This window comes from Spea bombifrons, chromosome 5, assembly GCF_027358695.1.
Source record: "Spea bombifrons isolate aSpeBom1 chromosome 5, aSpeBom1.2.pri, whole genome shotgun sequence".
NCBI classification, from domain to species: Eukaryota; Metazoa; Chordata; class Amphibia; order Anura; family Pelobatidae; genus Spea; species Spea bombifrons.
The window spans coordinates 76,391,000-76,414,097 of NC_071091.1; the positions used below are offsets into that span (position 1 = coordinate 76,391,000).

At 39.5% G+C, this 23,098-nt stretch overlaps 1 protein-coding gene across 1 annotated transcript in view; it reads left to right on the forward strand.

Annotated features, from left to right (window-relative positions):
* Positions 1-21,746, forward strand: part of LOC128497700 (laminin subunit alpha-1-like) — a 46,323-nt gene extending 24,577 nt beyond the window's left edge. Inside the window, 23 exon segments of the mRNA XM_053467860.1 lie at positions 541-657; positions 2,459-2,641; positions 3,716-3,870; positions 4,445-4,588; positions 5,189-5,322; positions 5,777-5,841; positions 5,844-5,905; positions 7,278-7,402; positions 9,200-9,350; positions 9,677-9,821; positions 9,986-10,127; positions 10,475-10,589; positions 10,970-11,140; positions 13,154-13,305; positions 13,612-13,800; positions 14,159-14,339; positions 14,931-15,046; positions 16,019-16,208; positions 16,854-17,012; positions 17,290-17,443; positions 18,036-18,169; positions 20,231-20,453; positions 21,539-21,746. Of these exon segments, the coding sequence (XP_053323835.1) occupies positions 541-657; positions 2,459-2,641; positions 3,716-3,870; positions 4,445-4,588; positions 5,189-5,322; positions 5,777-5,841; positions 5,844-5,905; positions 7,278-7,402; positions 9,200-9,350; positions 9,677-9,821; positions 9,986-10,127; positions 10,475-10,589; positions 10,970-11,140; positions 13,154-13,305; positions 13,612-13,800; positions 14,159-14,339; positions 14,931-15,046; positions 16,019-16,208; positions 16,854-17,012; positions 17,290-17,443; positions 18,036-18,169; positions 20,231-20,453; positions 21,539-21,699 (3,368 nt within the window). The 3' untranslated portion in view covers positions 21,700-21,746.
* The last annotated feature ends 1,352 nt before the right edge of the window (positions 21,747-23,098 follow it).

Sequence of the window (23,098 nt, forward strand, 5' to 3'; positions counted from 1 at the left end):
ATATTTTTGTCAGTACCATAGCTTTACATGACTTTAGGAGTATTAGCTACTTTTATAGACCCCAATGATAGACATTCTTATTTGATCCAATAAAAGAATGGTTATATGAGGACGCATGCCACACTCCTATACCTCTGCAGTGTCCAGCTTCGTGTGTCCAGCTGGCAGCCAGATCTACGACAGTAAAGTTAAGTGACCAGCGCCATCTGGCACTGGCCCACAAGGCATTTACCCGGTTTGCCAGTTGGCCAGTCCAGGCCTGCATACAAATAGATTACTGTTTATTTCAGTGATTCTGTGTCATTTTGGATGTTTTAAACAAAAAAATGGAAGCTGAAAGGTTACGTGGCATCCGCACTGTAATCAAATGACACTTCAGTACGACAACGTGAAGTTACCATCATCAGACAGAGCAGAAACACCTACTGAGAAAAATAAAAATCCAATTTCTTATGCCCGACACTTGTTTGTCATTGACAGTTCTTCCTTTCAGATATTTAAATTGGTAATCTTCTCAAACTCTTTTGTTCGTTCCCATAGGTCTTGTGTCTGATTTGAACGATCTGAAAACAAAAGCAGATACAATACAAAAACGCACTCATGCATTTACACGTCAAATAAGTGAACAGCTTCTGGCTCTGAGAAATTTACCAAATGGTAAGTAGCATTAAGGCGTATTCATTTACTTCTAGCTGTACCTACAAATTGTACTTCCACTAATAAAAATGTGCATCTTTGATGGAAATGCAGACAAAAGAGTCTTTGTACAGGTGCACAATAGAAACACATAAATGATTTGCTTCGGTTTAATTCCTGACCATCTCAGCATAATCCTCTGTTCATTCCAAATGGGCATTAACAAAACAAAGCTGAATTTTATCCTAGTGTAAAAGGTATCTTCTTTACCTATAAAACAAAACTTTTTTTCAGTTTTTATAGCAAGAATCTATTAGTGTCTGCTTTTTGGTTGCCTATGTTCCTGGAAAAAACATATACAGTATTAAATAATTATTTCTTGGGCATATTCATTAGAGTAGGTGGAACACTGCATTTAAAAGGGAGGTTCCGCAAGTTCTCAGACATTATATATATTTGAAAAGACTCTAAAAGAAGAAATGTATGGTTTTGTGATGACAACGTAATGAATACAGTAATGATGACATCACGCTTATGTCATTAATGAGACATTGCTATGCTTCAGAAACTGAAAATGTGATGAGACTGCCAAAAAAAAAAAGAAAGGTCTCCTAAGATTTATTTGCTAAACATATTGCTGGAACAGAAGCTTTAATTATTGATTCAGTTCAGACATACAATGCCTAGACTTCCTCCTGAGAGCGAGGCCTGCTTACCTGGTAATGGCTGTTCAGTGTGATTTTCTGACAAAATAAGTCATTAAATGCTGTGAATATGTTTCGATACACACTAAAAGGCTGTAACCGTGCTCCTAACAAAAATGTGTCCTTCTTTTGCCTTTTGAAATGTTGAGAAGCATAATTTCTGAAATAACCTCTGAGCTTCCAAGCCCATGCTTTTATTTCTTGCAAAACAATAACTGCGTATCCACATCCCCAACAGGGCAGGAGCCCAGGGGCGGGCTGGGCCGGGGGGCAATTGCCCCCCAGGCCGCCCGAAATCTAATCTAAACGGCCGCTGGGTGCTGATGCCGCCGGCCGGCGCTACTTTAATACTTTTTTTTTTTTAAATTTAATATGGCAAGCCGGATCGGCTATTAAATGAAAAAAAAAGTATTAAAGCAGCGCCGGCCGGCGGCATCAGCACCCAGCGGCCGTATGCAACGGCCGCCAAGTGATGGGAGCAGCGTGAGGGGTGAAAGCTCCGCCCCCTCGCACTCACCTTTCACCCCTCACGCTGCTCCCATCACTATGCGGCCATCAGATTGTTGGAAATCGAATTTAAATGGCCGCTGGGTGCTGATGCTGCCAGCCGGCGCTACTTTAATACTTTATTTATTTATTTTTAATATGGCAAGCCGATCCGGTGTATTAAATAAATAAAAAAAAAAAGGATTAAAGTAGCTCTGGCCGGTGGCATCAGCACCCAGCGGCTGTTTAGATCAGTTTTCCAGCAGTCTGATGGCCGCGTAGTGATGGGAGCAGCGTGAGGGGTGAAAGGTGAGTGCGAGGGGGCGGAGCCACTTCACTTGACTTGCCCCCCAGGCCTTAGGCTGCCGGCCCTCCCCTGCAGGAGCCACATTAATGTCTGTGAGTAATTTAGTGTGGGGTTAGTATTAAAATCTAGTCTGCATTCATTCCTCATAAGAATAATCCTCATTGGGATTTTGTGTCCTAAATTGAGAACCACCCCTTAATTCAGGTTTCAATAACAGCCTCTTTATATGTACTTTTTCTTAGAAATGTTTTCCCTTTTCTCAATTTTTCAACTTCACTTTTCAAAGCGAAAAAGTTCATAATTTGCTTTATCTACCCTGGAACAGATACCAGTGAGAAACTACAAGATGCTAAAGAGCTTGCCTTGTCTGCCAATGTCAGTGCAGCTGGCACTTTAAACCATATCACGAACTTCAACCAAAAGGTGTTAACTGCGTCCTCTGCGCTGTCCAAAGTCAATGACACGCTGCGGAAAACCAACGAGCTTCTAGCGGACTCATCCAAGACGGGTATGTTTCCTGCATTAATGCACTCGCCGATACTTTTCTGCAAAAATATAGGGTGCACGGAATACTTTGGCATAGAATGTACAATCGTTGTGGAAGAGGTTTAATATGCTGTTCATTTTTTTTATCTGCTCTGTAAAGCCCGAGCAAGAGCCAAAGCAGAGCTTGGCCAGGCTTATTGAGTCATCTCAAACTCTGGAGACAAGCAGACTAAACTGACCAAATATCTCTTATCTACTGTCAAATTCAAAATTTCCTGAAATAAGGGACCCCATTTTCAGCTTGACTACCAGCTCATGGTCTCCCCCCCCCCGAAGAGCTGTCACAACTGCTGTGAACCAGAAGCGTACACACCACAGTTCTTCAGCCTGATAGAGCCTTCAGCCTTCAGCCTCAAGAGGTTGAGCCCCAAAATAAGAAGACAGGGACTTTGGTGATCAAAATAGTGTGGAGGTGTATAATATATAATATATATAGGAAGAGTCATATGTAGCACTTGCTGGAGGTACAGAATACCTGTCTACTTAATGCCTCAGGTAGGTACTCAGGACAGGTACCACAGAATGCCAGGTCAGATAGTAGCCAGCGCTGGGTATGTTATAATAAACAAGTAGTCAGAAAAAGCCAAGGTTGGTACACAGCGCAGGTAGTCGGGATAGCTGGGTTTGGGACGCAGATAATGTCAGCAAGGTACAAAATCGCAAGCCAGAGAGTCAACAGAACTTTCTGGAGCAGATTCTCCTGATACGTGTAACAGGAACACAATAGGGTGCTTCTTAATAGCAGTTCCGGGTTTTTAAATCCATCGCAGGGATGCCTCTTGTTGCGCGGCACAGGTTGGCCCTCTAGTGCGCATCACAAATTTGCCTGCAGCCCGATGGGACTGCACTGCAGACGGCTGTCGGGTAGGCACTGGCAGAACTGGCTAGCTGCCGCTTGGTTGCCGGTAGTAGGACTTTTCTTCGTGACAAAGGCCATGCTAAGAACACACAACGCGCCCGAGTATTAGGTTCACCTATGTTAATGTTTTTATGTATACTGTATGTGCAAGCTCCTAAATATGTTGTGTTTCACCAGCGGTAACAGCGGAAAGCAGAATTAAAGAAGTGGAAACACAGGCCAACATTTTATTGGATAGACTGAAACCCTTGAAATTGCTTGAGGAAAACCTAAGCAGAAATCTATCTGAAATTAAAGAGCTTATTAGTCAGGCCCGTAAACAGGCCGCATCGGTAAGTGTGATAAAAGTGTTACGGAAAAAAGAGAGTTTCAACTATTACCTTTTACTGATGACTTCTTAGTCAGCCATAGATAGTATAAGGCATATTTAGAATAATGATCTCAGTACCATAAAAACAACCCCTTTCGATGGTTAAAAGAGGCGCTATTTTTAATAGAATCAGTTACCATACAAGTGGAAGCGGATTTCCAAGAAAAACACATATCTAAAAACATATCATATTTTTTAAACCCAAACATTTCTTTGCAACAAAAATTGGATTTATAGATGAATTATTTCAATATTGGTTCTGGTCCACTTACCATTTCACTGATTGAGGATACTGTTCCCTTGCGTACCATAGACAGCTCACTACAGATAACTGCCTTTTAGTTTATCTAAGAGAGACAGCAGTACCACTTTAAGGAGAGAGACCCTGACATAAAATAAGTTTGATAAGTAGCTGTGGTGTTGGCATGGCCTGTTAATAGTCTATATAATTTAGCTATAAAGCACTCTACAGCACATAGCACTGAACGAGCAATTGTTTTTCGATATTAATAATAAATTGTTTTCTATTTTTTCAGATTAAAGTGGCTGTTTCAGCCGACAGAGATTGTGTACGCTCTTACCACCCAGAGCTCTATTCTACACATTTCAGCACTCTAACTCTTAATGTTAAGACCGGCGAGCCGGACAACCTGCTTTTCTACCTGGGCAGCAGCACGAAAGTGAGTGACTTTAATGTTTCATGCATTTGTTGACAAAAAGCCATTTCAATGCCAGATGTATCATGCAGTAAAGAGAAATTTGAAGAACATTTACTAAGAAAAGATCGTGTCCCTCTACAGTCATACAGTCAGGTTTAAAGTGCAAATTTGCCCTTGTGGAGAAACTTGCAATGTCTGGCCCTTCTTGCATTGGGATACTTCTAAGCTTCAGACTCCATTATGTGCCATAGATACTCAAATCAACGTTTCCAAGAAATGTTCGACTATCAATAACTTGGGGGCTAAAAGTTTCCTACGAGTTGTTCTCCCATTGAGTTGAGTCTTTATTCAGTTCTGTATGAGTTGTGCATTCACCTGGCGTTTACCTGGACACTGAACATGAAAGCGGCTACAAAAGTTTTGAAGTCATTTTGATCTACAGTATGCAACTAAAGTAATCGTATATATGAACATACAGAAGACAGATATTCCAGGGAATTATTACACAGTGAAAAGGATTTTATTATTAATAAAACTTCTAGTCATAATGTTAATGAAATTACAGCATTTGAAAAATGGGGCTTTATTAGCACATTGATCATTTATTTTGTTTTTTTGCAGGCTGACTTCATGGCGGTAGAAATGCTGAAAGGCAAGGTTTCCTTCCTTTGGGACCTGGGCGCAGGATCTGTAAGGCTCGAAGAACCTGATATCCAGATAAACAATAACAAGTGGCATAAAATACACGCAACAAGGTAAAGCTTATTTAGATGTGACCAGTAAAACATATGGCAATTGTACAGAATTTTAATGATTTGTTCTTTAGTGTGACGATTTCTACAAGAGTTCATTTACTGTACTTACTGACCACCAAAAAATATCTTCAAACTTGAACCCCACATTTTCCACTCTATACTTTGATGTAATTCCTTTGTGTTCTGGTACTTTATCTTTTATCAAAAAGTAATTTCGCTGAGACGTAAATTAATATAGTTGACCTTCTCTGATAAATAAATTCAGTACCAATTACTGAGATGTTCCTTCCAGGTTGAAAAAAACACTTTATAACATTTTATACAGGATCAGTGTATGTATGCGTTTAGTTAGATAGACACAAAGACAACAAAAACTAATTAGTTGAGAGAGTTGGTTATACAAATATGATATTGTAGTATCATTAGCTATAACATCCATGGTTCATCTTCACAGGTTTGGTAAATCAGGTTCATTGACTGTGGAAGAAACTGGCACTTCTCAGAAGCCCACAGCCAAAATGTCATACTCCACATCGATAACTCAACATTGATGTTTGTTGGGGGAATAGGAGGACAATTACAGGTATATTTCCCAGATGAAATGCATTTTTTGAGCATGAACTTATTTGTTACCTATAATAATTGTAGACATGGTTAAACCTACAATATAGAAAAAAAAATGATTAATCATATTATAGACTCAAGCTCCATAATTTGGTCTTCTTGCACCGTTGTTGCTGTATCATTGTGAAACAGAAGTGTTTATATATATATATATATATATATATATATATATATATACTGTATTGGCTCGAATATAGGCCGCACCGGCACCGGCACCGGAAGTTGCATACGCGTATTGCGTAGATGTCCCCCGCCGGCCCCGCAAGACACCCGGGAGTCTGCTCCGGTAAGTCGAGGAGGGGGGGGGCAGAGGAGGACAGTGGCAGCATATCTCGGGGGGGGGGAGGACAGTGGTAGCGTATCTCGGGGGGGGGAGGACAGTGGTAGCATATCTCTGTGGGGGGGACAGTGGTAGCGTATCTCGGGGGGGGAGGAGGAGGACAGTGGTAGCATATCTCGGGGAGGGAGGACAGTGGTAGCGTATCTCGGGGGGGGAGGGAGGACAGTGGTAGCATATCTCGGGGGGGGAGGACAGTGGTAGCGTATCTCGGGGGGGGGGCAGTGGTAGCGTATCTCGGGGGGGAGGAGGAGGACAGTGGTAGCATATCTCGGGGAGGGAGGACAGTGGTAGCGTATCTCGGGGGGGGGGGGGACAGTGGTAGCATATCTCGGGGAGGGGGGACAGAGTGGCAGCATTTTTTTTTTTTTTTGGTGCTTTTTTAAAGAAAAAAACTTTTTCTTTAAAAAAGCACCAGACTTTTAGGGTGCGGCCTATATACGGGGGCGGCCTATATCCGAGCCAATACGGTATATATATATATATATATATATATATACATATATATTTTTATATTTAGGAAAACCATCTTATAGGTGTACAGAAACCTGGAGCAACCCAAACCCTCCTCTGGTTCACACTCCTTCTCCCTTCCTCATGGATATTAAGCATATCAGTAGATATAGCTTGGCATGTAGACACTGGCTTAAGCCAAAATCAGTATCTTTGTGACATTGTAACCTAGGATGCATTCAAGATGTCTGAGCAGAGTCAAAAAGAAGTGTGCTAGAACATAGTCCAAAAACATGTTTGTTCAACAGGCATTTGACAGACCTTTGATGTCCTCTACCTAAAATATGTATGCATTATTCCATAGGTAGTATGTAGGGCTTGCCTGATGTTGTCACACTTAGATACAGACCTGTAGGCTGCCTAAAGACATCAGGAGAGGTTCTGCTTTCCCATATAGTTAGGAAAATATATTTTTAAAATAACATTAAAACGTGTATAAACAAATCCCATGGCTAATTATCCGTGTATTTTTCTTTCCTAGAAATCAACAGCAGTCAAGACCACAGATTTTAAAGGTTGCATGGGCGAGGCGTTCCTTAATGGGCACTCCATTGGTTTATGGAACTATGTTGAGAGAGAGGGCAAATGTGGTGGATGCTATGGAAGGTATTATTTAGCTTCCTAAAAGTATTAATGCTATTTCTATATTGTTGCCATGCTACCTTTTACTAATGTATGTTTTGTAAGCTCACTTATCTTCTTTAGAGAAGCTCTTCTGCCCCCCCCCTAATTAATAAAATAAAATATATTTGGTTTATTTAATATTTTGTCAACAAAATAAATATGTAAAATGCAAAAACCTATAATGGGTATTCAGATAGAAGCCAGACATACTATTATTAAACCAAAAGTGGCTGCAGGAGGATATTCTGTTTCTTTTCATGTTCAGCCCATCATTACTGTTAGAGGCACAGTTTCACACCAAAATAGAAAACATTTAAATATATGGAAAATTCTAAGAAAAGTGTTTTCTACTTGTTTTTACACGTCTGGAAATTTAAATGATGCTGGAATTCCTGCAGGAAGCAGAGAGCGTGATTTTATAGATTTTTTTTTTTTTTTTTTTTTGGTTTTATCTTTTTATGGAAAATTGTACTCGCCTCTAACACAGATACCAGCTTTAATCACTAAAAATGGACACATTGATTCTATTTTTATTTTTTCCTACAGAGCATGGCTAAAACATATTTTATTACTTTCTCATAAAAAGTGGGTACGCTTTAGGAATGTGTTAAAATATGCAAATGTGTAAATTGTTTTAGTTTACAAGGAATATTTTTCCTAGCTATGTATTTTAATGCTAAGTCCTAAATAACTATTAGTAATCACTTCTTATTTATTTTCAAAGATTTTTTTTAAACACGTGCTGATTTTTCCCTTTGTGCAGTTCTTGGAGAAGCAATAACCAATTCCAATGTAGAATCACACATCTGCCATTAGCCATGACATATGTATATAACGGATAATCTTCCTAAAATGGGGGTCCAGCATGCGTTACAATGTAGAATTATGTAGATTTTCACATGCTACCCACAATTGAAAATCAGATACATGAAATCGGTTATTGAACTGTTCTATGAGTACATACTGCAAGGTAGCAGTACTCAGCCACAAGTAAAATGTATATATATATGTCCTGCAAATTAATGGGTGATGGGACACCCCTAAATATTACAAATGTCAATTATATGAATGTAGGATTCATCCCTTCGTAACACCACTGTTTGTGAGTGAGTAGTTATGACACGTTCATACCAGCAGGTGGCAATATTACAATTTATATTGACCAGCAAGAGCGTTATAAGGCGTAAAACTTCTGCAGGGATCTAAGTTCTTGGTGTATTCCAAATGTTAGTTATGTAGTTGTTTGCATTAATAATTTCTACGTAATGCCAGATAGTTACATAGTTACTCCTATAAAAGCATAAACCGTGGACACGCTCCATGCTTGTCATAGTCGTTTGCAATGAGTATAGCTATAGTAAGTCAACAGGTATACAGCTGGCCGGTGCCAGCTGTCGCCAGTCACTTACCTTAACTGCCACTTGCATGCCAGATCTGGCCTTTTAATGTGCAGCTGCACCATGAGAGAGTGTAAGAGTGTAGCCTGCATCTGCATACATACGTCACTTATGGGCTGCTGGCCTTAAAGTGCCTGTGTCTGGCCCAATTCAACTCCCCGGTAGAGCCCTGCTAATAATTACACTTGATTTTAACATGGAGATGAGTAAATGTTGTTACCCCTTGTTAAATCATATACCGGTATTAAACTTGCCTAATTGTGATATATCCACCTGCAATGCTATTCTTAATCATATACTAGTTATCTCAATGGCACTTGTAGTGCCAGCATTTGTCCACCACGATATGGCTTGACTGAAATTTTCCCTTTTGTATTTGTAGCCCACGAGAAGAAGAAACTGCTTTCCATTTTGACGGCAGTGGATATTCTATTGTAGAGAAGACGCTTCGTTCCACTTCATCTCAGATAGTTATCCATTTCCGAACATTCGCTCCAAATGGCCTTCTTTTGTATCTTGCTTCCAATGGAACAGTAAGACCTTGCCCTTTAGTTATTTTCATTTCTTTCCAGCTATTGTTTTCTACGTTCTAAAAGTTAATCATTTAAAAATGAAAACACATGTTTTTTTGCTAATCCCTTGCTTTTTGGTGCTTGGCTTTTGGTCCAGCTGTTTACTTGTTGATGAACCCAAGCCTTAAAGCAATACCCAGATGATGTTTAGAATAAGTCAAGGTTCGCTTTTTTAAACTAATTTATTTAACTGGTAGACACATTGGTGAAATAAGTTTAACATCCTAGTGTTTAGCTGCTCAGTATGGTTCAACAAAGTTGATCAAACTTCGTTCTTGTTTTATCAGCGAGATTATTTATCTATGGAAATGGTGGACGGTAAACTGAGAGTATCTGTCGAATTGGGATCAGGACCTCTGATACTGATGACAGATGGACGCTATAATGATGGAGCATGGCATAAAGTAGCCTTCCAGCGCAACAGGAAGCAAGGTACGGCTGAAGCTCACACACACAAACCAGTCAAGTGTCTGTCGTGGCCATCCTTGACACTTTTTTAAAAGTTTTTGGGCCTCTAAGAACTTGTTGTAGATCATTTCAACTAGTGAAGTATTTGAAGTTTCGTTTTAAGACCGATGTGTTCTCTTGTGACAAAGGTATACTGGCTGTGATGGATTCCTACAACTCAACCCAGAGAGAAACCAAGCAAGGAGAAGCTCCAGGCGTTGCTTCAGACCTTAACCGGTCAGATAAGGATCCTATTTATATTGGTGGACTTCCCAGATCCAGGAGTGTTAGGTATTACGTCTAGTTATAATTTTCTTTGTAGATTTTTGGACGAACATAAACTGCATTAGTAAATAAAACATCTGTTTGAAAACAAGAAGAAATGATTTGATCCCAGGCTGATCTTCCAAAGGATGAATCTTGCAGTAAAGCTAAATTAAATGTTTTAATGATGGCTCCCCTTAGAAGAGATGTGTGTTTAAATGCAACTCAACTACACAATTTTTATGAAAATTTTTACTTCAAGCCAACGAAGATTATTCAAACTTAGTATAAAGAAAGTATCCTTTATCTAAAACATTTTCAAACATGTTCATTATGTTTTTATCACATCAATTGCAAATCTTTCTTGATTTTAGAAAACAGCTTAGCAGCAGGTCATATGTGGGCTGTATAAAGAACTTGGAGATTTCCCGCTCAAATTTTGACTTGCTAAGAAATGCCTATGGTGTAAGAAAAGGCTGTAAACTGGAGGTAAGAAACCTTCCTATCCAAATTGTATGAGGCAATGCCAATTATAATCAGTGAAATGTCTCAGAAGTCACCTCATATATTATTTACCGCAGCTCTCCTACAAACTCCTGCTTTTCTTCACTTACTAAATTCAATACAGTTTAGGTTATCATAGATGCATTAACTGAAGTTTATACATTTACCTTACCGCATCTACAATCAGGTACATTTAATCTGATTATCGGTTGCATATCTATCAACCAATAAGCATATTATTATTTATGTTATTATTCATTTGATAGCATCTGTGAGACTCCACAATTTTTAATCCACTGTAATCTGAGTGAATGATTTTGAATCCAACCACTAAAGTATTTTTGTGTCTTTTTCTCCTGCCGTAGCCAACTCGTAGCATTACCGTTTTAAAAGATGGCTACGTGGAAATGCAGCCAGTATCATTGGCAGCAGAATCAGAGCTAATGGTATCGTTCTCCACACTCAATGAATCTGGAATTATCGTGGCTGGATTTGGCAAGGGAGCGGAAAAACGCAGTCGCAGGCAAGCTCTCTTGGTGAGTAATCAAATGATTATTATTATTATTATTATAATTTTATGAAACATATTTACACAAATAATTCAGATTTATGACGGTTTTATAAAATTACAGAGCTTGGTGATTGGTCCCTGTTGCAGGACAAAGAGAGCTCCAAAGAAGGGCAGATATTTTATTATAACAGCTAACCTGTAGTTTGCTTGAAAAGCAAGATGAGTCCTATAAATGTAAATGTACTTTTTATATCATGTGTATCAAAATGTTACTACCGTGTTTCCCCGATAGTAGGACACCCCCGATTGTAAGACGTATCGGGAGTTTCAGAGGGGTCAGCTATATAAGCCGTACCCCGAAAGTAAGACATATGTCTTACTTTCGGGGAAACACGGGGGATTTGCCGGGTCCGCCACTCTAAGGGGCCGGGAAGTCCCCACCAAGGCCGGCCTTACGTGTCTGCGGCCGCACAGGATTTAAATTAAAACATCGGGGTTTTTTTTTAACTTTATTTAACATCCTCCATGTTAAATAAAGTTAAAAAAACTTTATTTAACATGGAGGATGTTAAATAAAGTTTTTTTTAACTTTATTTAACATGGAGGATGTTAAATAAAGTTGAAAAAAACCCCCGATGTTTTTATTTAAACCCTGTGCGGCCGCAGACCCCTAAGGCCGGCCCCTTAGAGCAGGGCCGACCTTTGGGGTGTGCGACCGCACAGGGCGCCACACTCCAGGGGGTGCCAACCTGCGGCACCCGGCACCCCTCCAGAGACGGACAGTAATGTCCGCCGCTGGAGGAGCAGGCTCGCAAGGGAGCGGTATCGGAGGTCTTTAACAGACCTCCGGCTCCCTTGAGTGATTTTAAGCCGGGTTCAACCCGGCTTAAAATCACTCAAGGGAGCCGGAGGTCTGTTAATGACCTCCGATACCGCTCCCTTGTGATCTGCGCGGCAACAGCTGTTGTGCGCCGGGGTTTCTTGTCAGATCCCGGCGCACAACACTGAAGCCGCGCCCACCGCTGTCCGTGCCCTCTGAACCAGGAAGAAGACAGAACTGAAGAAGAGGAGCGAAGAGGAGGAAAAGAAGCTGAAAGAAGAAAGGAAAGGTAGGAAAGCATTAAGTGAGAGTGGATTGGTGTATATGTGTGTGGATTGGTGTATGTGTGTGTGGATTGGTGTATATGTGTGTGTGGATTGGTGTATATGTGTGTGTGGATTGGTGTATATGTGTGTGTGGTTTGGTGTATATGTGTGTGTGGATTGGTGTATATGTGTGTGGATTGGTGTATATGTGTGTGGATTGGTGTATATGTGTGTGGATTGGTATATGTGTGTGGATTAGTGTATATGTGTGTGGATTTGTGTATACGTGTGGATTGGTGTATATGTGTGTGGATTGGTATACGTGTGGATTGGTAGGTGTGTTGATTGGTAAGTGTGTGAGAGTGATGGGTGTTATGCTGTACCATTTCCAATGTATTTTTCATGATCTAATTATGCTCTAAAAGTACATCATAACTCCCATCACTCTCAATTTTTTCCCAATATAAGACATACCCCGAAAGTAAGACATAGTGGGGCTTTTAGGGATAAAAAGAAAGTAAGACACTGTCTTACTTTCGGGGAAACACGGTAGCACTAGACCGTATATAATAATGTATATAACCATTACATAAGTTATGGTGGGTAAAAGGTGATGGAAACCCCTAAGGGTTTAAGGGGTAGTAGAAGTATTATTAAACTCTCATCTACAGACACCAGACAAGCCAGGAGGCTTGTTTTTCCCTCAGAAATCTCATGGTGCTGCCACAACCACACGGGATTCTGGGTAGGCGCATGCAAAATAAGGTTAACAATTAGAGGCAAAGGTGATAATTGTTAACCTTATTTGCATGCACATTCTTCCGTGACAAGGGCCTCATGTGGTCCTTGAATGTATATAAATCAGTACTATCCATGTGCTTGTATCTCTTTGATGGGAATCTCAGCCCTCAGAACTAACATATAGATTTTAAAACCATATATTTTCATTTAGCCATTCTTTGCTATAATGCTGGTGAATGGACATATTGAATTCCATATCAACCCTGTGGATGGTGCCAGCACAAGAAAGGTCATCATCAAATCTCCTACTGGAACCTTTAGTGATGGACAAGAACACTCTATTATTGTCATCCGGAACAAGAGGTAATTGCAAAACATATAGGTTTATATTATAAACTCTAGAAAGTGTAGAAAGATGCATCAGGGAATGTTTCATATTCTTCATATATGACAAATGATACATTTTAAGGGAAAGATATAATAGAAACCTCTTAAAATTTTAGGAATTTAATAAAGTTCCATAAATAAAGTTAATTATTATAATTAATATGTTAATTATAATATGTTAAGATATTGTAATCTTTGCTAGAGAAAAATATACATTCTATGACTTCAGTTATCAAGTGGGTCAAGTGGGCAGAATTGACAATTTGGACATTATTTTTTTAGACTTGTGAATGTACAAGTGGATGAAGGAAAACCTTCCGAGGTGAAGATGAACGGACCATCTGTCGATTCCATCTCTATAAATGCTTCCAATTTTTATGTCGGTGGCGTCCCTGGTAAAATGGGTACAGCCCCCCTCAAAACAAGCCAGTCTTTCTACGGATGTATACGCAATCTGGTTGTAAATATGGAGTAAGTTTCATCAAACTGTCTAATATGCATTAATCCAAAAAAAGCACAAAACTTTAGATAACTTATTTTTAAACTGATAACAGCAATAACAATGGCGGGAGTTCTGTTTTAATGCTTATGTTAACCAATATTTTTAATTAAATAAAATAACTCAACACTTATTTATACAAATATATTTTAGCTTATAAAATATTTAAACAACTTTTATTTTAGTTTATAAAATATTTAAATAATCTCAACTTTTATTTTTGTTTAGTTTATGTACTCTGTTTTATGTAAGTGTTAATTCTCTTTTTAAGGAAAAAATAAACTGCTAATAAACTGTACAAAATAATACATTTTCCCTTTTGCAATAAAGGCAGATGGATTTCACCAATGTCCTGAAATATGAGGGGGTTCATATGGATAGCTGCATGCTGTCAGAGAAGCCTAAATCCATTGCCCAGCTGGAAGTGGAAGTTCTGCCGACTGCAACGCCTGCTCAGCCTGTCACAGAGAGAAAATTAACTACCCCCATACAGAAATCATTTGTAACTAAGGTAAAACAGTCTATTCTAGAAATTCCCATTCAATAAGGTTTTCTAAAAACCATGAGTTCCGTGCAAATTAAGAATGAACAACTCCAGTAAATTTTGAATCAAACAAGGGCAGTGGTTTATCATTCGGGGGTGGCAAAAAGGGTCAGAAGCTAAGCCCAGAATTCCTAGGGGTCAGCTAGCTCTGCAACAACTGATCTATTAGTAGACGGTGTCCCATCGGAAAGAACAGTAGGGTTTGTGTTATACCATGGTGCTGATACGTAGGTTCCATAAAAAATGGCAGTCTAAGTTGTGGGGTAAAAATGTTTCCAGGGGTCCCTAGAAGGTCATGTGTGTCTACATCTTGTTACATGAGTATGCTGCTCCTCTAGGACCAATGCCGTAAAATCTATTTTAAGAAAATGTAGCTTTAATAAAACCGTTATTTTTCATACAGATATTAGGTCCTTTACCAGTTTATCCTCACCACTGGTTAGTTCACAACTCCTGTCCTTTAAAAAGCTAAGGCATTTTAAGTGTTTGAAAATGTAGTTAATATTATATTTATTTGTCAAATCAATATATCTATAAAAGTGACATTTTTGCCTGCAGCCATTGCAGTGTGCACTGGAGATGAAGCCGGACCATGTGCCAGATGCTCACCAGTTTGGCCTCACTCAGGGAAGCCACATTGTACTGCCTTTTGACCAATCAGCTGTCAGAAGAAAGTAAGTACATTGTAAAGCTGATTATAAATATATAATATTTAAGAACATATGTACTTTCCAAGACAAGTAAACATGTTATAATAACTTTCAAAGAGATGTCGACAAACCTTTATGGTGATATGCTCAGGTTACAGTTTCACGTCAACTGATGGATTTGTTATTTTGTCATGTTTTTTAATCAATTGATTTTGCTCTATTTGGTAGGGGTATCCGGCTTGTACAGTTCCTTTTGTTGAGGAACCACAACTACCATGATACTAAGCTAGGAATAAATGAGATTATTTTCTTTGACTAAGCACTCCAGCCCTATTTCCATGTTAAATGCATCTTGCATGGACTCCATATCATTTTACTGCATGCAGAACTGTGCAAACATTCTTTAGTTATTCAAGTTTTTATTTTTCATTTAACTCCTCCTCCAGCACCTTTACTGAGAGCAAGGTTCATACTGCAGTATGCTTCTTGCACATGTGCAGTAGAACTCCCATGCTTGTCAGTGACAATCAGACTGCTTCTGAGTATGATGATGTTTGCATTCTAATGCGTCCAGTTGTCAGTAGAGGCCTTAAATGAGATAGATATGTTAACTCCTATCACTAAAGGTTGTATGCCCTAATTTTCAGTAAAATACATTGGAGTCAATGCAAAATGAAATAATAAAACTATTTTGGAAACTAGACTTTTCATTTAAGGATGCTGCGTGAGCATCGTGGGAGATATAGTTCCTGCCGGTGACCTACATGTCACTACCTGATGTATAATACATCATAGTAATTACAAAATGTTCTAAAATCAAACTGATTACAATACACTTTTAAATCTGCTTTTATATTATTTAATATGTTTTGCTTATTAATGGAAATAATTGATAAAATTCCAAGTATATACTCCTTCATGGATTAGTGGAAAACTGGTAATTTATAGTCATTTCTGAAAAAGAAATATGAAATTAAATAAAATTCTTTTTCCCAGACTCTCTGTACAGATAACTCTCAGGACATATGCCACCAGTGGTCTTATTTACTATATGGCTCACCAGAACCAGATGGATTACGCTGCACTTCAACTTCATGAAGGGAAACTTTATTTCTTATTTGATATGGGAAAAGGACGGACTCAGGCTTTCCATACGGCTGTTATTAATGATGGAAAGTGGCACACAGTAAGTGACTGCTGCTTATATTTTCAGTTACTTAAGATGTGAACAATTATCATTATCAACCCCCAAAAATCTCAACTAGCTGGTATTTGAGTTATAACCATGCCTGGGAACTTATAGTAAAACTCTGTTTAAGTAAGTCTCTAGGTAAGGCTCTGCTTTCTCACATGTGCATTCAATATGCGGGCCGGAGACCAGCGTTTGATCACATTTACTCCCTGGGAAATTACCAAGAGTTCCCAGGTTTGGTTATATCCTACAAAAGAAGAAAACCTCTGCCTCATCATTAGTTTATTTCACCTTTTTAATCTATTGCACAATGGCCAATCATTTCGTTATTAGAATCCGTCTCTATGCCTATCTTTCATCGACACCATACAGCAAAGATAATACTGAAAATCATCATTTCAACAAACAAAAATGAATTAGTGCTCGTCGATGCACTGGTGGTGATATTTGTAAGTGTACAGACTGAAGTGGCCCTTTAATGAAGTCACACAACACTGTTATAATACATTCATTAATATGAAATGCATATTAAGAAGCAAGAATATGAACGTATATTAGAGTATTTAGGAAATATAATTTTTTGCTCAATCTGGTATCCTGTCTTTATTATTATATGTCACAGCCATCTGTTTTTTTCAGGTAATAACAGAATATTATAAAAGAAAAGGTACGATTACTATTGATGGTCAGGAATCAGCATCAGTTAGTGCTCCAGGGGACAGCAATACTTTGGATGTGGAAGGGAAGCTTTATCTTGGTGGGCTTCCACTAGACTATACAGCGAAGAGCATTGGGAATGTAAGTAAACTGCTTGTATTGAAACAAAACTTTGGAGACAAAAATATATTATATATATTATATTGCACATGCTATCAGGCTATTGATGGCCAAGTACAGTTTGAGGACTGACTGTAGGTAGAAAAAGATGGACAGGCAGATAAGCCAAATTCCCTCAAATTCTATTTCTGTGCACTTGGTTGCTTGTTTTGTCTCGGAATGAAAACAGTTGTGGCCAAATGGCTGCTAACAAGAGGTGGCAATGTACTAATTAGCCGTCATTCTCTCTTTCATTTAGATCACACACAGTGTCCCAGCATGCATTGGCAAAGTTGCCATTAATAACAAACAACTGGATAAGGAGAGCGCTATCTCCATACACGCAGTAAATAAGTGCTACGCATCTGTCCAAGAGGGAACTTACTTTGATGGAACTGGATTTGCTGCCCTTGGTAAATATGACTTGAATAGCACTTACTGTGCATACTAAGCACCTTTTCACACTTAATAGGTTTGTATGTTCCTATCGGGTTTAATTATGGTTAAATCATGGTTTTAAGAAATAATAATTATTGTGAACACTTACTGTTTCTAGATCAAACTCTATAACTTTAATACTATAATAAAGCTGATATTAACATAATTTCCAATAAACCAAATTAGACTCCCAATTGGTGCTTTTACTACCAGTATGTTTTGATTGATATCCCTGCTTGAATGCAGGTGACTTAATTAGATATATGTTTAAATAATGACAGGTCAAGGTTTCCACAAGGACTGGTATTAGTCATTTGGTGAACACATCTGGTGTGTCACTACATAAAATCTGCACTATGGTCTATTAAAGAATTAACATATCAGGTATGGTCATCACATATGATGCATCCTTTCTCTTAGAAAATATCTGATTCTTTACAATGATCTGTTACAGTAAGCATTACAATAAATGTAGAGTTCTTTTGTTTTAAAAATTCACAAGTATTGCTTGCTGAGGAACCTACAAGTATATAATTAATATACACGTTATAAATCTTTGGTTTGTAGTTAAAGAGGGGTACAAAGTCCGCTCAGACGTAAACGTGTCTCTCGAGTTCCGCACTACACAGATGAACGGTGTTCTTCTTGGAATTAGCAGCGCTAAAGTTGATGCCATTGGCCTGGAAATCATACATGGCAAGGTAAGCATCTTTTGGCTGTCCTTTGTGTATGCTTTTGACATCAGAAATGTAATTATAACTGTATAGTGACAGAATTCTAGGAATCAAATATGCATAAGAAAACACTGAGGTTATAAACCTTGAAATGTCCTATAATGTGTTTCATTTTAATTAAACGCTAAACAGTTTTTGTAAAACATAGACAAATGAGATGAGTTTGTTGATTCTCAAATGTTTCCTGCCAAGGACGTAGCACATCCTTGACATCTTCCAGCTCATTTCTACATTTTTTAATGCTTTGTAGGAAATACATTCTGCCTGTGATTTTGCTGATGGATGCAAGTGTGTAATGCACACAGATCCACCCTCAGAGAGGAGGATGTTTACCTCATCTTACAAATGGGTTTTCTTTTTTCTCAGACCATTTCTTCCTTGCCCCTAACAGGCATCATCCATGGTGTCTCCAATAGATCCATCTAGTGTGATACTTTAAGGGGGAACTGTCACATACTTTAGCATAAGTAAATTACCGTATTGGCTCGAATATAGGCCGCACTTTTTTCCCCCACTTTAAGTTTTTAAAGTGGGGGTGCGGCCTATATTCGGGCTCTAGCGCCCGACGCCCGGGACATGCAGTCCCGGGCGCCGGGCAGGCAGCGGGGTTAAGATACAGATCCCCCGCAGCGGTGCAGGGGACCTGCATCCTTCTCCCCGATACGCTCAGACAGCCTCCCCTGCCAGCACTTCCCACGGGGGGGGGGTGCCGGCACGGGAGGTTATCTAAGCGTTTTACCTCTGCCCACCCCCGACTTACCGGAGCAGACTCCCGGGTGTCTTGCGGGGCCGGCGGGAGACATTTACGCAATACGCGCATGCAACTTCCGGTACCGGAAGTTGCATACGCGTATTGCGTAGATGTCCCTCGCCGGCCCCGCAAGACACCCGGGAGTCTGCTCCGGTAAGTCGAGGAGGGGGGGCAGAGGAGGACAGCGGCAGCGTATCGCGGGGAGGGAGTACAGCGGCAGCGGATCGCGGGGAGGGAGGACAGCGGCAGCGGATCGCGGGGAGGGAGGACAGCGGCAGCGGATCGCGGGGAGGGAGGACAGCGGCAGCGGATCGCGGTGAGGGAGGACAGCGGCAGCGGATCTCGGGGAGGGAGGACAGCGGCAGCGGATCTCGGGGAGGGAGGACAGCGGCAGCGGATCTCGGGGAGGGAGGACAGCGGCAGCGGATCTCGGGGGGGGAGACAGAGTGGCAGCATGTTTTTTTTGGTGCTTTTTTAAAGAAAAAAAACTTTTTCTTTAAAAAAGCACCAAACTTTTAGGGTGCGGCCTATATACGGGGGCGGCCTATATCCGAGCCAATACGGTAATTTATTGAAACCACCTACAGCCACTGCTCTTTGCCAGAGTCATAGACGTTGGGGTTGGAAATGTTGCTAAATATTGTCACCTAAAAATAACAATAACAAAGCCAGGAGTCTTGGGGACAATGCTCTTCCTGTCAGGTTATGTAAACATTTTGATGGTGACAGTCCGTTGGGCTTTATACCATATTGTCCTAATTCCAGCCAGAGACTCGCACCTTGTCTTGACACGGTATCTCAGTTCCACAAGAGACCCATGGTATATCTACATACACATAACGTTTAGCCCTATGTTGAATGAATAGTGGACAACAACAAGTATGTGATGACGTATTCTAATGGGCTGATTGAGCACACTGCCCTGTTGTCTACTTCATGAGCACACACAACTGCAACAGATGAGTAGTGTCACAAAAGCGAAACCAGAGACATTATAATGGGATCCAAAGACTCATGTGCATAATTTATATTGTGGAGTAGGAGGATCTGTGAATTCAGTGGCAAGTATCTCTTTTCTCCTCCTTCAGTGGAGGTCTACATGCACAGAGACCAAGGGAGCCTGGTTATGATGACCCAGTGCCTCTTGTCTCTGCTAGAGTGCAGACCATCAAGGCATCAGGAGAAGAGTGGTCTGTACCATCAAAAGGATGATCTTGAAATGATAATATTAACTATATGACCAGAACTGATTTAATCATTGCGTTCTATTTTGACAGGTTTTGTTCCATGTTAATAATGGTGCCGGCAGAATAACAGCAGTGTACAAGCCAGAGAGCCCCAGCTCTTTATGTGATGGCAAGTGGCATAAGCTTCAGGCCAGTAAAATTAAACATCGCATTGTCCTTACGGTGGATGGAAATGTTGTGAATGCAGAGAGCCCACATGTCCAGTCAACCTCTGCAGACACTAACAATCCGATTTATGTTGGAGGCTATCCGGGTAAGAGCAATTTACCGTAATCTTCAAAGAATTATTTCTGGTTAGAGTATCCCCTGACTCATTGACTAATGTGTCTGTGGTCTTGTCTTAGATTTAGGATAGCTTATCTTAGACTTATCTAACACCTTCTCGGTAAGGTCAATTGAGACCTCAGTTTTTACACCTTTAAACTTTCGTATTTGTATATCATTACTTAAAGCCCGCTTTTGCCACAGCCGACACAACTAGAATGTATTTTATTTATTACTTTGTTATCAAAGCCAACATCCTTATACATATATTTACATATACAGGCGCACGATACCTCAAAATGATCTCCGTTTGTAAGCTCAATATAAAACGATATGTCTCCAAACATTTAAAATGCAATGTAAAATAGTGTTGGCTCCATCACGTCACCAGTGTTGTGTCTACTTAATTAAATAAGGCGAGGCACTGTGAAAACATAAAGCCATAGGGAAGGAAGTTTGAGTCACTAATAGTAGGAATGTAAGTAAGATGTATAAACAACTTCCAGGATCACAGGTTAATGTAATAATTGCAAGCTCCATTTGTTTTAACTCTTCCAGTCCACATTTTAAAGTTATATCAAGTTATTAAGGGAAAACATTCACCATGAAATTCTGTGTGCCGGCGCTTTGTTAAAGTAAATGCTGTGCTTCACTGTATCCGGCTCCTTGTTCTATCCCTTTTACTGCTTACAGAAAGCTATTAAATCTGCTATTACATTGATACATTGATGAATATCCATATCACAGCCAAAGCCATATTCGAAAGGACCTACTTTTAATTTATGATTTGTTTGATAAATTGGAAAACATATTATATATAATATTTATAATATATAAATAAATACAAAATTATAAAAATTAATTGTGAGCAGGGCCCTCCTGATTTATCAGTTTTTTTGTTAAAGATAATAATAATAATCAGTGAAATATATATATATATACACAAATTACATAGGTGAAGGAACACCTTTGACAACTATGTCAGCTTCCCCACAACTGTCCCCAAATGTGCACAGAATGGAATGAAAACAAACATTGACACTCTTTTTCTTTGTTTTTTTCCTTCGTATGTAGCTGATGTGAAGCAAAACTGCTTGACCAGCCAGACCTCATTCCACGGATGCATACGCAACATGAAACTGGTGAAGGGCACGCAGACCGAAGCCAGTGATTTCAGCAAAGCCTTTGAAATGCGCGGAGTCTTTCCTCATTCCTGTCCTGGAACAGAACAATAAACAGGAGACATATCTCCTACATATACATTCATCGAACAAGATGTTATCAAGTAGAGGAGGTCTATACTTCCATGCTGTTATTCTCAAAGTAGGTTTGGAACCAGCTCTTTAAGTAACAGCATGAAGTAATATTAGCTCACAAAGTGCTGCCAACGACACCATCTGAAATATAAACACATATTGGGTGATACAGGGACACAGAGCCTATTTAATCTGTTATTCAGTACACAAAACCCCTGAATTTCCCAGGTCTTCTAAGAACACGGTAAAGCATTTGGGGCCTGTCTCCTTGCCATAGGACCTTGGGTGGCAGTTTTGATCTAATGTGAAAATATATCTTTTTTTTATTAACTGTTACCCCATTTTCTCAATGGTGCTCCAAAACTTTTTAATTCATATTTCCAACTCAGGAACTTGTTTTTTAAAAGTTTTAGCAATTTAATTTTTTTTTGAGGAAAAATACAACAAATACCTCCAGTAGGATAGCAGTGAATTGAAATATTTTTCTTTATACATTTGCTGCTGAGAATCTGACAGTATTTTGTTTTTGCTCAGTGCTAATTGTTTTAAGAGCTGTTAAAATGCAAACATTTCTCAAAATGATTTACAATAAAATACGCATGACTTCTTTAAAAATAATGACTGATAGCTTTGATTTTTATTACCCTCTCTGCATAAACAACAAATCTGTATCTGCTATTTATTCATAACTAACTTAGACTGTGCATCCGATTTACAATGAATTCCAAAACATAAATACTTAATATCCAAGTTTTGCAGCTATAACACTAAAAAGTATTGCAGATTCCATATTAATACATATTCTTAATACATATTTTTGAGAACTGCAACAATGGTGTCCCATTGGACAATGTTATTTTTTTAGTTTAATTTACTAATTTTCAGATTATATTATGGGTCACAGCCAGTGAGAAGCGGCCTTAGCCCAGCCATTGTGTGGGGGCATTATACTGACTGTGCTATATAGAAACAGCGAGCTGTGCTATACCTCAGCCCACAGAATAAGAGCATTGCCCCGCATCAGACTTTCCCATCACTGTACTGGAACATTACCACCCCCTGCCTTGTATCGGGGCTTTACTACTCCCTCTTCTGCCCCATACCTGAGCTCTGCAACCCTTACCAATCCACCAATCCTTATCTCTCTCCTGCCCCGTACTGGAACCTTACCCCTCTCCTTATACAAACACCCACTCCTCTGTATCGGAATGATGCCTACCTCTCCCATATAGTAACTACGCTGCCTTATACCCGATCATTACCTCTGCTCCATACCTCCTATAATTCTATATACAGTGCCCTTATACAGAGGAATGCTACAACTATATACAGACACATGAGCCCTTTTTACAGGGGCACTTTATACACACACACCCCA